The 13,096-nt window shown below is 35.5% G+C and overlaps 1 protein-coding gene across 1 annotated transcript in view; it reads left to right on the forward strand.

The window, feature by feature from the left end:
- Nucleotides 1–13,096, forward strand: part of ABLIM1 (actin binding LIM protein 1) — a 383,296-nt gene that overhangs the window by 338,260 nt on the left and 31,940 nt on the right. The window contains exons 14-17 of the mRNA XM_053692692.1: nt 756–803; nt 7,904–8,050; nt 10,050–10,141; nt 10,991–11,093. Coding sequence (XP_053548667.1) covers nt 756–803; nt 7,904–8,050; nt 10,050–10,141; nt 10,991–11,093 — 390 coding nt within the window. The remainder of the gene's footprint in view (nt 1–755; nt 804–7,903; nt 8,051–10,049; nt 10,142–10,990; nt 11,094–13,096) is intronic.

Consider the following 13,096-nt stretch of genomic DNA (forward strand, 5'->3'; position numbering starts at 1 on the left):
TTATTTAAATGTGTAGGAATTTTTCTTTTTCACATAAAAAAAGTAAAAATGATTAAATTTAAACTAATACAGCAGAATCAGCTGTGTACTTCCTATTAATGTTCATTCAATGATAAATACTTCCTGCTAAGTACAGAAAGTATGTATCAACCAATGAGAGTTGTTACAAATGACTCAAATGATACTGCCGTAAGGATGTGCTAGTGTTTTTAAGCACAATTTCTCTTTATATATTATATATAGTATAATTATGATGACCATTTAGCCAACAGTTTTATAGATTTCAATTTGTAATTCCATATTTTTCAAAACCTTAAAGGTCTTTTCATCAGTTTGACAAACTTGAAAGACTATATAGTGCATTATCTTGATCTGTAAATAAATACTTTGTTCAAAAATTATGGCAATCAATTGAAAATAAATTCTACCCTAGTTCCAATACAACAAAAACGATTTTTCTCTGAATCCCTATAATACATTCCTTTTATATTATACTATATTATATTACATTTCTGGTCAACATTAATGGGTACTTTGTTGGAATTTTCATACCAAGAGTATATGTATAATAGAAGCCAATTTTTTATGTTTTTCATTTTTTAAATGTTTAAATCCTATGTCTCTGTCTTTGTCATGTGTTCCTGTCTGTGTACAATGTCACTTCCAGCCCAAGTTTGCTTTTTCATTAAATATCTTCTTATACATGTAATTCTGAATTTTAGATCGACTGACCTTATTCTCTTTTTTTTTTGCAGACCAAGGCGTGAATATGTACAGAAAACCTCCTATCTACAAGCAACAGGGTAAACCCATCTGGAGAATTTATTAGAGTCTGTTCTTTCTCTATGCTATGTAGCCTTGTCTTGGCCGTGATTTAAATATAGTGTTATGTTGACCAGCGTTGGTGACATTGCCATATCAGCTAAACTGTTACCTAGGCAGGTTTGCTAGATCGTAATCTATCTGTAGATATAGAAGGGCTGACCCAGTAGATCCCAAGATTGGACCCTTTTCTAGTATAGATCATCTAATTTGATGCTTACATAAGTATATTTTGCACAAATACTTTGACAACACTAAGAAAATAAGTGTTTTACGCAAGTAAGCTCAAAGGTCACACTAACAAAATTCAAAAGTAGTTACAGGTAATAAACCTTTTATCCAAACTGCTTGGGACCGTAAAAGGTTTGGATTTCAGAATAGTTTGGATTTTGGAATATTTGAATCTGTAAAATGGGACAGTTTTGAGAGGGGATTGAACCAAGTTTAAACAAAATCTTATGTCATTCAATATCTACATGTCATTATACAGTTTATATCTGTAACCTAAAGGTAGTTGTATACCATTTTTAATACATCATACCCTCAGAAATATAGTACAGTACTGTAATCAGATTATTATTTGCATGATTATTTTATTTTTTTAAAATATGAATTAAAAAGTTTGGATTTTGGAATTCCGGATTTGGGGATTTGTACCTGTACCATCGCAGTAATGTTGGGCACAGCTGCATAAAATCATTTTCTTAACTGGTTCCACACAGCTGCCATATTAGTGCAGTTTCTTATATAGTCTGTAATGTATGTTTCTTATTAGAGATTCCAATGCAGTAACTGCATGATGTTATGGAATACTTCAATAATGCACAAATCTGTATGTATCTGTATCAGAATTCCCTCTTATTGAAAGTACAAATGTATTTCTTGTGTTATATTAAGTGCAGTTTTTAGTAGGTCTGCAGTAAATAGAAAAATTGTCAGAAAGACTTAATTATTCTGAAACCTTCATTCATTGGATGTGAAAGTCATTTTCTATATCCTCTGATTGGCTGCACTGAATACGTCCTCTATAAGAGAACAAGAAAGAGGAAAATGCACACGAGTTGGCCCCCTTAACGGAGAGCTTCACAGACCATTGGAAGCTTCTTACCTGGTCCCTGTCTATTACTCAAAACCAGAAAATATTACTTTATTAGCATTACTCATCCCTTCCTTAAAGCACCCCATATCCTACAAAAATGGTAGATTTTGACACTATTGGTTGGGCAATCAAATGCTTAATGTTCAGAGTAGCCATTTTAAAGACTTATGGGTCATAGCATTGCTCATCTTCACTTTAACACTTTTTTTTATAAACTTGAATACAAACCATAATTTATTGATGATGTATTTTAAAAACATGCTTATTTTTATATATATATATTTTTACAATGCCATAATCGTGTTGTGTGAATTGACTTACATGTCCCTTAAATGAAGGTTAATTTGAATCCTATCATTCAAATAAATTGCTTTAATATGTTGGGTGTTGTATAGCTCTATTCAGTATAATGTTTATTTTTCTTGATGTGACTTCTTTAATGTATATGATAGGCTACAAAGGTAGAATCATTCTCCCTAAATATTTTATAAGGAAAATATAGAGGGTAAGTTTCAGCTTTGCTTTAACAGATCAGACATGAACATTGTAAACAAACGTCAGCACCACATGTGTATTTTCATTTATATGGAATGTCAAGTTGTTCCCATCACAGTTCATTTTTTTATAACCTTGTCCTATCTTATTTTGTTTTGTGGTTGTGTTCCCTGTCCTTCTAAAACATGTGACCCTATAACCATTGACATCATCACATTTCATCAGTAAGTACTGTTTGAAGTCATGCTTTTGTAATACTAAACTGTGCTTCTGGGTACTTGGCTTACGTTGGGAACTTTCCTTCCTGCAGTCATCTTAATGAGCTTGCAACTTTATTTAGAATTGTACCTTTAGGAGTAAACACTAGATGGTGCAATTGTACTTTGAGTTATGAAAAATATATCCCACATTATCCTTTCCATTCTATTTGGGCACAGTCACATAGTATCCCAGTACTGTCACTTGTAATTATAGCTAAAGATACCATTTTGTTTATGTAATGTAATGTTTTGCAGTGTCTAATGACCAAGTGTGTGTCATTTGCTGCCCCTTTATAAAAAGTAGTCATTATATTTACTGATTGACTTTTTGAGCAATGTGCTTGTAATTCATTTACCAGTTAAATCAGAAAGTGAGGCAACAAACCTCTATAAATTACCCTGTTAGGCTGAGTGTAGACTAGAGTCATTATCCCTCTGTTTGCTTGTTACCCTTGCCTTCACTCCAGTGACCCTTGAGTACTAATCATGAAACACTGCACATGGCTGTAACATTGTGCACATGCATGGCCTGGTCTAATGTGCTTATTAACTGAAAGAAACAAATAACGGTGACAATGTGAGTCTCTCTGTACCAGGGACAGCTCAACCCTCTTCTTTTTTTCTGAAACATTTAAGTTGACCTCTATCTCACTATTTTTCCTTCCATTCTCTTTCTGTTTCTCTCTCTGTTACGACAGAACCTCGTATCTTCTTCTCTCTCTGTTTTTTTCCTTTAATTTCTCTGTGCACATTTGGTTAATGACATAGTTTTTTAAATGTGAATTTTTATTTTTTGCTGCCTAACTTGGGCTTCATAGTAGAGGCCATATGTGGTGGCATAATATCTGTATTATATATATAGAAAGATATTTTTCTGTTTAGTTATTAAAAGCCATAGCGCAGTACCACATGTCTATAATGTGTCTACTCTACATCCATACCTATACATTAAAGTATATAGATGGCCATAATCAATATTCAGTACAACATGTCCTATTTCAGTGTATAGATACTTAGCATAGTTATACAGTGCAGTGTGTTCTTTTGTAGTGTAAATATTCAGTATCATTATGCAGCTCACCATCAGTGTATAGGCACCATCATCATTATACAGAGCAGCATATATCAGTGTATATAATATATAAATATATATATATATAATACTGTGCATTAATTATACAGTGCAGCATTTTAGTAGTGTATATATGGCTTGCATTATCATATAGTGCAGGGTGTTTAGTAGTGTATATATGGCTTGCATTATCATATAGTGCAGGGTGTTTATTAGTGTATAGATTGATTTGCATTATCATATAGTGCAGGGTGTTTATTAGTGTATAGATTGATTTGCATTATCATATAGTGCAGGGTGTTTATTAGTGTATATATGGCTTGCATTATCATATAGTGCAGGGTGTTTATTAGTGTATAGATTGTTTTGCATTATCATATAGTGCAGGGTGTTTATTAGTGTATAGATTGATTTGCATTATCATATAGTGCAGGGTGTTTATTAGTGTATAGATTGATTTGCATTATCATATAGTGCAGGGTGTTTATTAGTGTATAGATTGTTTTGCATTATCATATAGTGCAGGGTGTTTATTAGTGTATAGATCGTTTTGCATTATCATATAGTGCAGGGTGTTTATTAGTGTATAGATTGCTTTGCATTATCATATAGTGCAGGGTGTTTATTAGTGTATAGATCGTTTTGCATTATCATATAGTGCAGGGTGTTTATTAGTGTATAGATTGCTTTGCATTATCATATAGTGCAGGGTGTTTATTAGTGTATAGATCGTTTTGCATTATCATATAGTGCAGGGTGTTTATTAGTGTATAGATCAGTTTGCATTATCATATAGTGCAGGGTGTTTATTAGTGTATAGATTGCTCTGCATTATCATATAGTGCAGGGTGTTTATTAGTGTATAGATCGTTTTGCATTATCATATAGTGCAGGGTATTTATTAGTGTATAGATTGTTTTGCATTATCATATAGTGCAGGGTGTTTATTAGTGTATAGATTGTTTTGCATTATCATATAGTGCAGGGTGTTTATTAGTGTATAGATTGTTTTGCATTATCATATAGTGCAGGGTGTTTATTAGTGTATAGATTGATTTGCATTATCATATAGTGCAGGGTGTTTATTAGTGTATAGATTGTTTTGCATTATCATATAGTGCAGGGTGTTTATTAGTGTATAGATTGTTTTGCATTATCATATAGTGCAGGGTGTTTATTAGTGTATAGATTGTTTTGCATTATCATATAGTGCAGGGTGTTTATTAGTGTATAGATTGCTTTGCATTATCATATAGTGCAGGGTGTTTATTAGTGTATAGATCATTTTGCATTATCATATAGTGCAGGGTGTTTATTAGTGTATAGATTGATTTGCATTATCATATAGTGCAGGGTGTTTATTAGTGTATAGATTGATTTGCATTATCATATAGTGCAGGGTGTTTATTAGTGTATAGATTGATTTGCATTATCATATAGTGCAGGGTGTTTATTAGTGTATAGATTGTTTTGCATTATCATATAGTGCAGGGTGTTTATTAGTGTATAGATTGTTTTGCATTATCATATAGTGCAGGGTGTTTATTAGTGTATAGATTGTTTTGCATTATCATATAGTGCAGGGTGTTTATTAGTGTATAGATTGTTTTGCATTATCATATAGTGCAGGGTGTTTATTAGTGTATATATGGCTTGCATTATCATATAGTGCAGGGTGTTTATTAGTGTATAGATTGCTTTGCATTAACATATAGTGCAGGGTGTTTATTAGTATATAGATTGCTTTGCATTATCATATAGTGCAGGGTGTTTATTAGTGTATAGATTGTTTTGCATTATCATATAGTGCAGGGTGTTTATTAGTGTATAGATTGCTTTGCATTATCATATAGTGCAGAGTGTTGCATTTTATTAGTGTATAAATGTACATTATCATCACTATACAGAGATACTTGTCCAAAATGACTTTGAGTCGTACAGGTCCCCTGGCCAAAGCTTGCCAGTACTGCAAGTTAACATGATCTGTTGTAGGGCTTAAAATAAACTTGTTTGGGGTGATTGGCAGGCCCTACTCTCACACTCTCACACATTTATTTGCTCTGGAGCAGGGGGCAGGATTGAACAATAGAGCCCTTCTGCAGTCTTATATTTTGCCAGGCGGTGATTGCAGGTGGCAAGTTCTCAGATTAACAGTAAAAAAATGTGATGTGATAACAGGGGCACGATCACATATACGGCGCAGGTTTCAGCGCAAGCATGGGAACCCACTTCGCCCGTAATTTCACCTCGCACATTGGGGTATTACATAAACCCCGCCGACAGTTCATAAAGTGCCGTAAGTCGGATAAACTAGCGATGTCCAGAAATGAGCGTAAAGACAAATTTCTGGAGTCGCTAGTGACTTACTGCACTTTAGAAACTGCCGGCGCCTAAGAAAAGTAAATAAAATAAAAATCTGATTAACCCTTAATCCGCCATTAACCCACAACGCAATAAACCTACTCAAGTATTAACCTCTAAACCGCCATAGCCCACATAGCCTATTAAATGTATTAACCCCTAATCTGCCGCCAACGTCGCCGCCACCACTATAATAAAGTTATTAACCCCTAAACCTAAGTCTAACCCTAACCCTGACACCCCCTAACTTAAATATTATTTAACTAAATCTAAATAAAAATTACTATTATTAACTAAATTATTCCTATTTAAAACTAAATACTTACCTATAAAATAAACCCTAAGATAGCTACAATATAATTCATAATTACATTGTAGCTATTTTTGGATTTTTGGTGTTCTTGACTCTTGGTTTGTTCATTATAGTCAATGCTGAGAATTAAATGGTTTTGGAGCAAAAGTGAGAATCTGGATGAAGTGACTCAGTTACCAGCTTTTTAGCACAAAAGAGAGTTTTGTAGAAGTTTAAGAGGTTGAAATCTTTATTTAAGTCAAAGAGGCCTATGTATCAAAGGTCCGACAGAGCGGATTAGGTCCGCAAGACCTCGTTGAATGCGGAGAGCAATACGCTCTCCGTATTTAGCATCGCACCAGCAGCTCACAAGAGCAGCTCATGCAATGCCGCCCCCTGCAGACTTGCGGCCAATCGGAGGTGTCAATCAACCCGATCGTACTCGATCAGTTTGAATTGTGGCGATTCCTGTCCGCCTGTTTAGAGCAGGTGGACAGGGTTATGGAGCAGCGGTCTTTAGACCGCTGCTTCATAACTGCCGTTTCTGGTGAGTCTGAAGAATCGTCACAAACACGGGCCCACAAGCTCCCTACGGAGCTTGATAAATGGGCCTCATTGTGTTTTTTTCCCTTTAATTCACTGCTTCTATACTTATAAAATGTATGAATCCCTGACTATCTAATGGCATTTATCTAATTATTTATATGGCCCTTCGAGGCAGGCGTGGCCACTATAAATGTCATTTTATTAAATCATTTAAAAATCTTAATTGAGAAATTCTCTCAGTAAATATATGTTTCATTGTCCCAGACCTTACTCTAACACCACCAGATGAGGCTGTAAGTCAATGAGCTCCCAATTATCAGCAGCTTTATGTAAAATAATACAACTATTTGGTGGGCTGGTGCCTGGTCACATTTTATACTAAACCTCCTAGTGATTCTAGCGATGGAATGTGAGCTCTGTGACTGGGTACATTGTAAATTCACCACAATATGTTTTAATAATAGCTACGCTCAAATCAGTGAAAGGCTGACAAATTTAAATTGCAAAAATACATTTATAAAAAATATATATGTTCCAAATCTTTTTAGTGTTTAAGATTTCACAGATCGTTTTACCGCTTCTTATGTATTTTAATTATATTAAAAAGGGATTATTTATATAGAGAAAAAAGTCCATACTATGTTCATGAAGCACATGGCAGAATGTTTATTGAACTATTGCTTAGTGCAGAGGTGGTGAAACTTGCGCGACTGCCCCTGGGTTGCTGCTATAGTGGATGCCACCAGCCCCACACTGCCCTCAATATACATTTGTAACAATTTGGAAATATGCTGTCGAAAATCTTTTCTAGTTCTTTCCTGCACATGGATTTGTATATCTTCTCCAGTACTTTATTGTAAAATGAAAACAAAGAAAGAAGTTTCTGCATTTCTAAGACTTTAGGCCTGATTTATCTATGTTAATAGTGAGCTAAGATACAACCTGATCCCATCTAGATTCAGCTGCAATGGCAGCAATGACCAACTGCTCCGAGGATATCATCAAGTCCTCCAAGTTCCCTGCCGCCCACGCTCCAGCACCCAACGAGATCCCAAAGATTGAGACAGACTACTGGCCAGGTCCTCCCTCACTTGCTGCCTTAGGTATGCAGATTTCTTAGTACACTTGAGTTTCTTCTTATAACCAACAGATGTTGAGTGTTTTTTACTACAGTGTAAGGGCTTGACAACTGAGGAACCACTCAGAAAACTGAGGACCAGTTTAGGCGTCAGGCAAGGGGATTTGTTTATAGATATGTAATTTAAATGATTATGAAACAGTAAAATGCTACAAGCCATGTTTCCTGCAATTTGTGAAGCCCTGATACTGTAATATAATGAAGTTTGTTGCACAGATGATCTTTGTAAGTGCAAGTCCTACTCTAATTGTGTTGTTAGCACAATGTTAATATCAGATCAGAAAATTATACTTTCAACCTAGAATAAAAACTGTCTCAACCTTGTGTGGAACCTTAAAAAAACTTGGTATGGTCTATGGCAATGATGGCAAACATTGGCACTCCAGATGTTTCAGAGCTGCATTTCCCATGACGCTTAGGCACTCTGAAGTCCAGTCGGCATCATGGGAAATGTAGTTCCGAAACATCTGGAGTGCCGAGGTTCAACATCACTGGTCTATGGGTTCTTGATGAGCTGTTGCAATCAGTTATTAAAACCAAACAGAAAACACCTTCTGCCTTTCCCTCTGCTCAGCCAAAAAACACCTACATAGTTTAACATATGTCAGATATTAACTACCATTCCTCCAAGACCAAAGACCTCTTGAAAATTGTTTAAGAATATTTTTATATTTTGGTATGCTTGTTTTTTGTTTTGTTTAAATATTTATATACATTTATATATTTTTTAAAATTAAGGTCTATAATTCTAATTCTGAATTTCTAGAGAACTTGGATGTTTATCACAGAAGCAAGACTTCAATCAGTGCTGTGTTGTGTTTTTAGTTGTCACTTTGTCATCACTTAACATTTGTCAAACCATGTGTATTTCTGTAACCGATCACTCAACATTGATACATACTTTGAAGTAATGTGCTGAGGTAAATTTAACAGCAGTAATGAAAACAAAAACCATTAGTATAATATTTCATATGTAACAAAAACAAATACTTTGGGATGATTCATAAAGTTCACACAAGTTCCAAAACTCGCACTTCATCCGACAAGAGTTTGCTGAAAATCTTGAATAAGATTAACAATCACACTGTGCCCTCTAGATTGCAATTCACTATCAATATCACACAAGCTTCCAATCTTCTTGCACAGGATCTATAATGATCAGTGCAAGTTGTGAACATTTCTTACATGGGGAAGCAATTACGTTGAATCATGTTTAGATAATAAAGTTAAACAATTATTATCTTTGTCCTGAAATAGGAATTCTGAAAATTAAATGTTGTTGAGATAAAACCTCAGTGTGTCAGCAAACTGTTTGCAAACAGGCAATCTATCTATATGTGTAAAGAAATATCAAGAACGTGTCTTTGGCCAATGCCCCATTTGCAATGTTGTAGTAAAAATGGTAACATTTGAAATGTTGTTTTATTTAATGTTTTCTATTTAGGGTTGCGGAATCTTCTGCTTAAAGGGACACTGAACCAAATTTTTTTTCTTTCGTGATTCAGCTAGAGCATGACATTTTAAGCAGCTTTCTAATTTACTCCTATTATCAAATTTTCTTTATTCTCTTGGTATCTTTATTTGAAATGCAAGAATGTAATTTTGGTGAACAACCTATGTTGTTCTTGCTGATTGGTGGATAAATTCATCCACCAATAAAATAGTGCTGTCCAGAGTCCTGAACCAAAAAAGCTTAGATGCCTTCTTTTTCAAATAAAGATAGCAAGAGAAGGAAGAAAACATTTTAAAAAAGTAAATTAGAAAGTTGCTTAAAAATGCATGCTCTATCTGAATCACAATAGACAAAAATCGGGTTCATTGTCCCTTTAAAAAAACCTGTTAACAATTTATGTTTAATATTTGTAGAGATCAAAAATACTGTTCTAATTCACTTAAACATTAAGTCACAGCTTAGTAAGAAATGAAAAGTAGAATTGACAGTTCCTGTGGTTTCCTGGTAGCAGGGTCTGACCCTAGAAGGCACTCAAGTGCTCGGGATGAGGACGATGAAGAGTTACAGCGGCGCCGTCAATTACAGGAAGAGCAGCTGATGAAGGTGAGTATTAGATGCATTACTCATTCACTGTAACAATGTATTTGTTTAGTCATCCATTCTACATGCAAACCTCCCAATCCACAATTAGTGGGATAGTCCCATTATGGGACCTGAAGCCAGTTTCCTCCATTCATACACTGGTAAAGAGTCAATCTTCACTTCAGACAGATCCAACTCTTCTATTACCTTTTTTTAAAAAAAACAAATTTGCCCAATTTTCCTTCCTGTTCTCTCCCACTTGCTCTGCATAAAGTGCTGCACTTATGAAAAAGTCACTAGCTAACAAATTCATGGCAACAGGATACCTCACCTCCCCAATGTTCCCCAGAGGCTTTCTGGGATTGGGAGATTTGGGAATGTTGGTATTTTGTGGGTGTGGCCACAACATAAGGGGCGGGATTGCAGGCAGTGTGTCTGAATGTCCTGAGTGGAGCTTAGGTTCTGAAGATGCTGGGAGCAAGAAGTAGGGCAAACCTAAAATCCTTAGACAATCCTTAGGCTTCCGACAGTTTGGAGGTCTGCAACTTGCAATTGTGAGGTCTGGGGTGAATATAAATAAATAATTTAGTAGTTACAAACTAAAAACATCTAGCTAAAGACAACAGCTGTCCTTGCTTTCTGAATGTTTTAAAAAAGTTAGAGGGTCATGCAAGTAAAAATGGCAGCGTATACCTAGCGTTGTGTCACAATTCTCTGTTGATGGCCTCTTTATTAAAACCTAATTTGTCAGTGTTTGTTGAATATTTATTGATAGATCTGCATACAAACATAAAACAGAAAGCTAGATACTTAGTTATTATTTTATACAGTAAAAAAACTTTTTTTCTCTCTCTCTTTTTTTTTAAAAAGCTCAACTCAGGTCTGGGTCAACTCATATTGAAGGAAGAAATGGAAAAAGAGTCAAGAGAAAGACCTCATTCTGCTGGTAGATACGATTCCCCACTCATAACTTGTAAGCATCTAATTGCTGTTTTTTGTACATTTTAAGAAATGTAATGATTAACATTAAAGGCAAATGAAACATTTTTTAATGATTTAGATAAAACATAATTTTACACAATTCTCAATTTACTTCTATCATCAAATTTGCTTCATTTTCTTGGTATCTTTTGTTGGAGGAGCAGAAATGTATAACTGAGAAATAGCTGAACATATTGGGTGAGCCAAAGACAAGAGGCATATGTTTGCAGCCACCCGTCAGCAGCTAGCTCCCAGTAGCTCATTGCTGCTCCTGAGCCTACAATGGACAGCACAAGAACAAAGCAATTTGGAATGTTGTTTACAATCGCATGCTATATCTGAATTATGAATGTTTAATTTTGACTTTACTGATCCTTTTAATTCTTGTTCCTTTAACTCTTTGGGGCCAAATTATCAAGCAGCGGGCGGACATGATTCGCTGTTGCAAATCATGTCCGCCCAACATCGCTAAATGTCGACAGCATATGCTGTCAGTATTTAACATTGCACAAGCATTTCTGGTGAAATGTTTGTGCAATGCCACCCCCTGCATATTCGCGGCTGCTAGCAAGGGGTGTCAATCATCCCACTCAGATAGGGATGATTGCTGTCCACCACCTAAGAGGTGGCAGATGAGTTAAGGAGCAGCGGTCTTAAGACCGCTGCTTCTTTAAAGGGACACTCAGGATAAATTACATTTTCATGATTCAGATACAGCATGTCATTTTAAACAACTTTCCAATTTACTTCCATTAAAAAAAAATGTGCACAGTCTTTTATATTTACAATTTTTGAGTCACCAGATCCTACTGAGCATGTGCAAGAATTCACAGACTATACGTATATGCATTTGTGATTGGCTGATTGCTATCACATGGTACAAGGGGAGTGGAAATATACATAACTTTGAAATTTGTTATAAAAAAATCTACTACTCATTTGAAGTTCAGACTAAGTGCTTATTGCATTGTCTTGTTATCTTGAATTTGTTGATTATGCAAATCTAATGTGTTGACTGGTCCTTTAACTTAAGTTTCCGGTGAGCCAAAAACTTCAGGGGTAGATTGCAGCATCCGCTGTTTCGTAAATCTACCCCTTTGGGGCATATTTATCAAATTGATACGATGTAGCTTATGTCCGCTCCACATCGATAAATGCCGACAGCATACTCTTTCAGCATTTATCATTGCACAAGCAGTTCACCAGATTGGCCGCTAGCAGGGGGCGTCAATCAACCCGATCGTATTCGATCAGGTTGATTTCTGTCCGCCGCCTCAGAGCAGGCGGACAAGTGATGGATCAGTGGTCTTTAGACCACTGCTTTGTAACTTCTGTTTTCGATGAGCCTTCAATTCGGCCCCTTTGTCTTTGTCTATAATTTAACCCCTTCAAGACATTGAATTTTAGAGAAAATTTTATCCAAAGTACCGGATTATTTGTTCCGCCTTTTTTTTTTTTTTACCTATCAAAACTAAATTTATATATTTTTAGTAGACAACCTAAGGTATTGGTCTTTGCCCATTTTGGTATATTTAATACCATTGTTTTGTCAGCAAATGCAATCATATTAAAAAAAAGTTAACTTTTTCTTAAACTTTGGGTGTCTTACTGAAATTATTTACATACCGCTTGTGCAGTCATAATGCAAATGGTTGCAAAAGCCTCTGTGGGATCTCCTGTGTTCAGAAATAGCAGACATGCATGGCTTTGCCATTACTTTTTGATAATTAGAAGGCCGCTAATTGCAGCTGCGCATCACACTTCTGATATTCCTGGCTATGGGTTAATCAGGAACCTTTAGGTTAATTTTAGCTGTAGTGTAGAGATTACCCTCCCACCTGACACTTCCCACCACCTGATCCCTACCTAATCCCTCCCAAATTGCTCTTTTCCCTCTTTCACCTCCCAGTGATCACCACCATCTTAGGTACTGGCAGTATGTTTTAGTTGATTTTTTTTATCCCTCCTAAACAGCTCTCTTACCCTCCCAATGGT

Source organism: Bombina bombina, chromosome 9, assembly GCF_027579735.1.
Source record: "Bombina bombina isolate aBomBom1 chromosome 9, aBomBom1.pri, whole genome shotgun sequence".
NCBI classification, from domain to species: domain Eukaryota; kingdom Metazoa; phylum Chordata; class Amphibia; order Anura; family Bombinatoridae; genus Bombina; species Bombina bombina.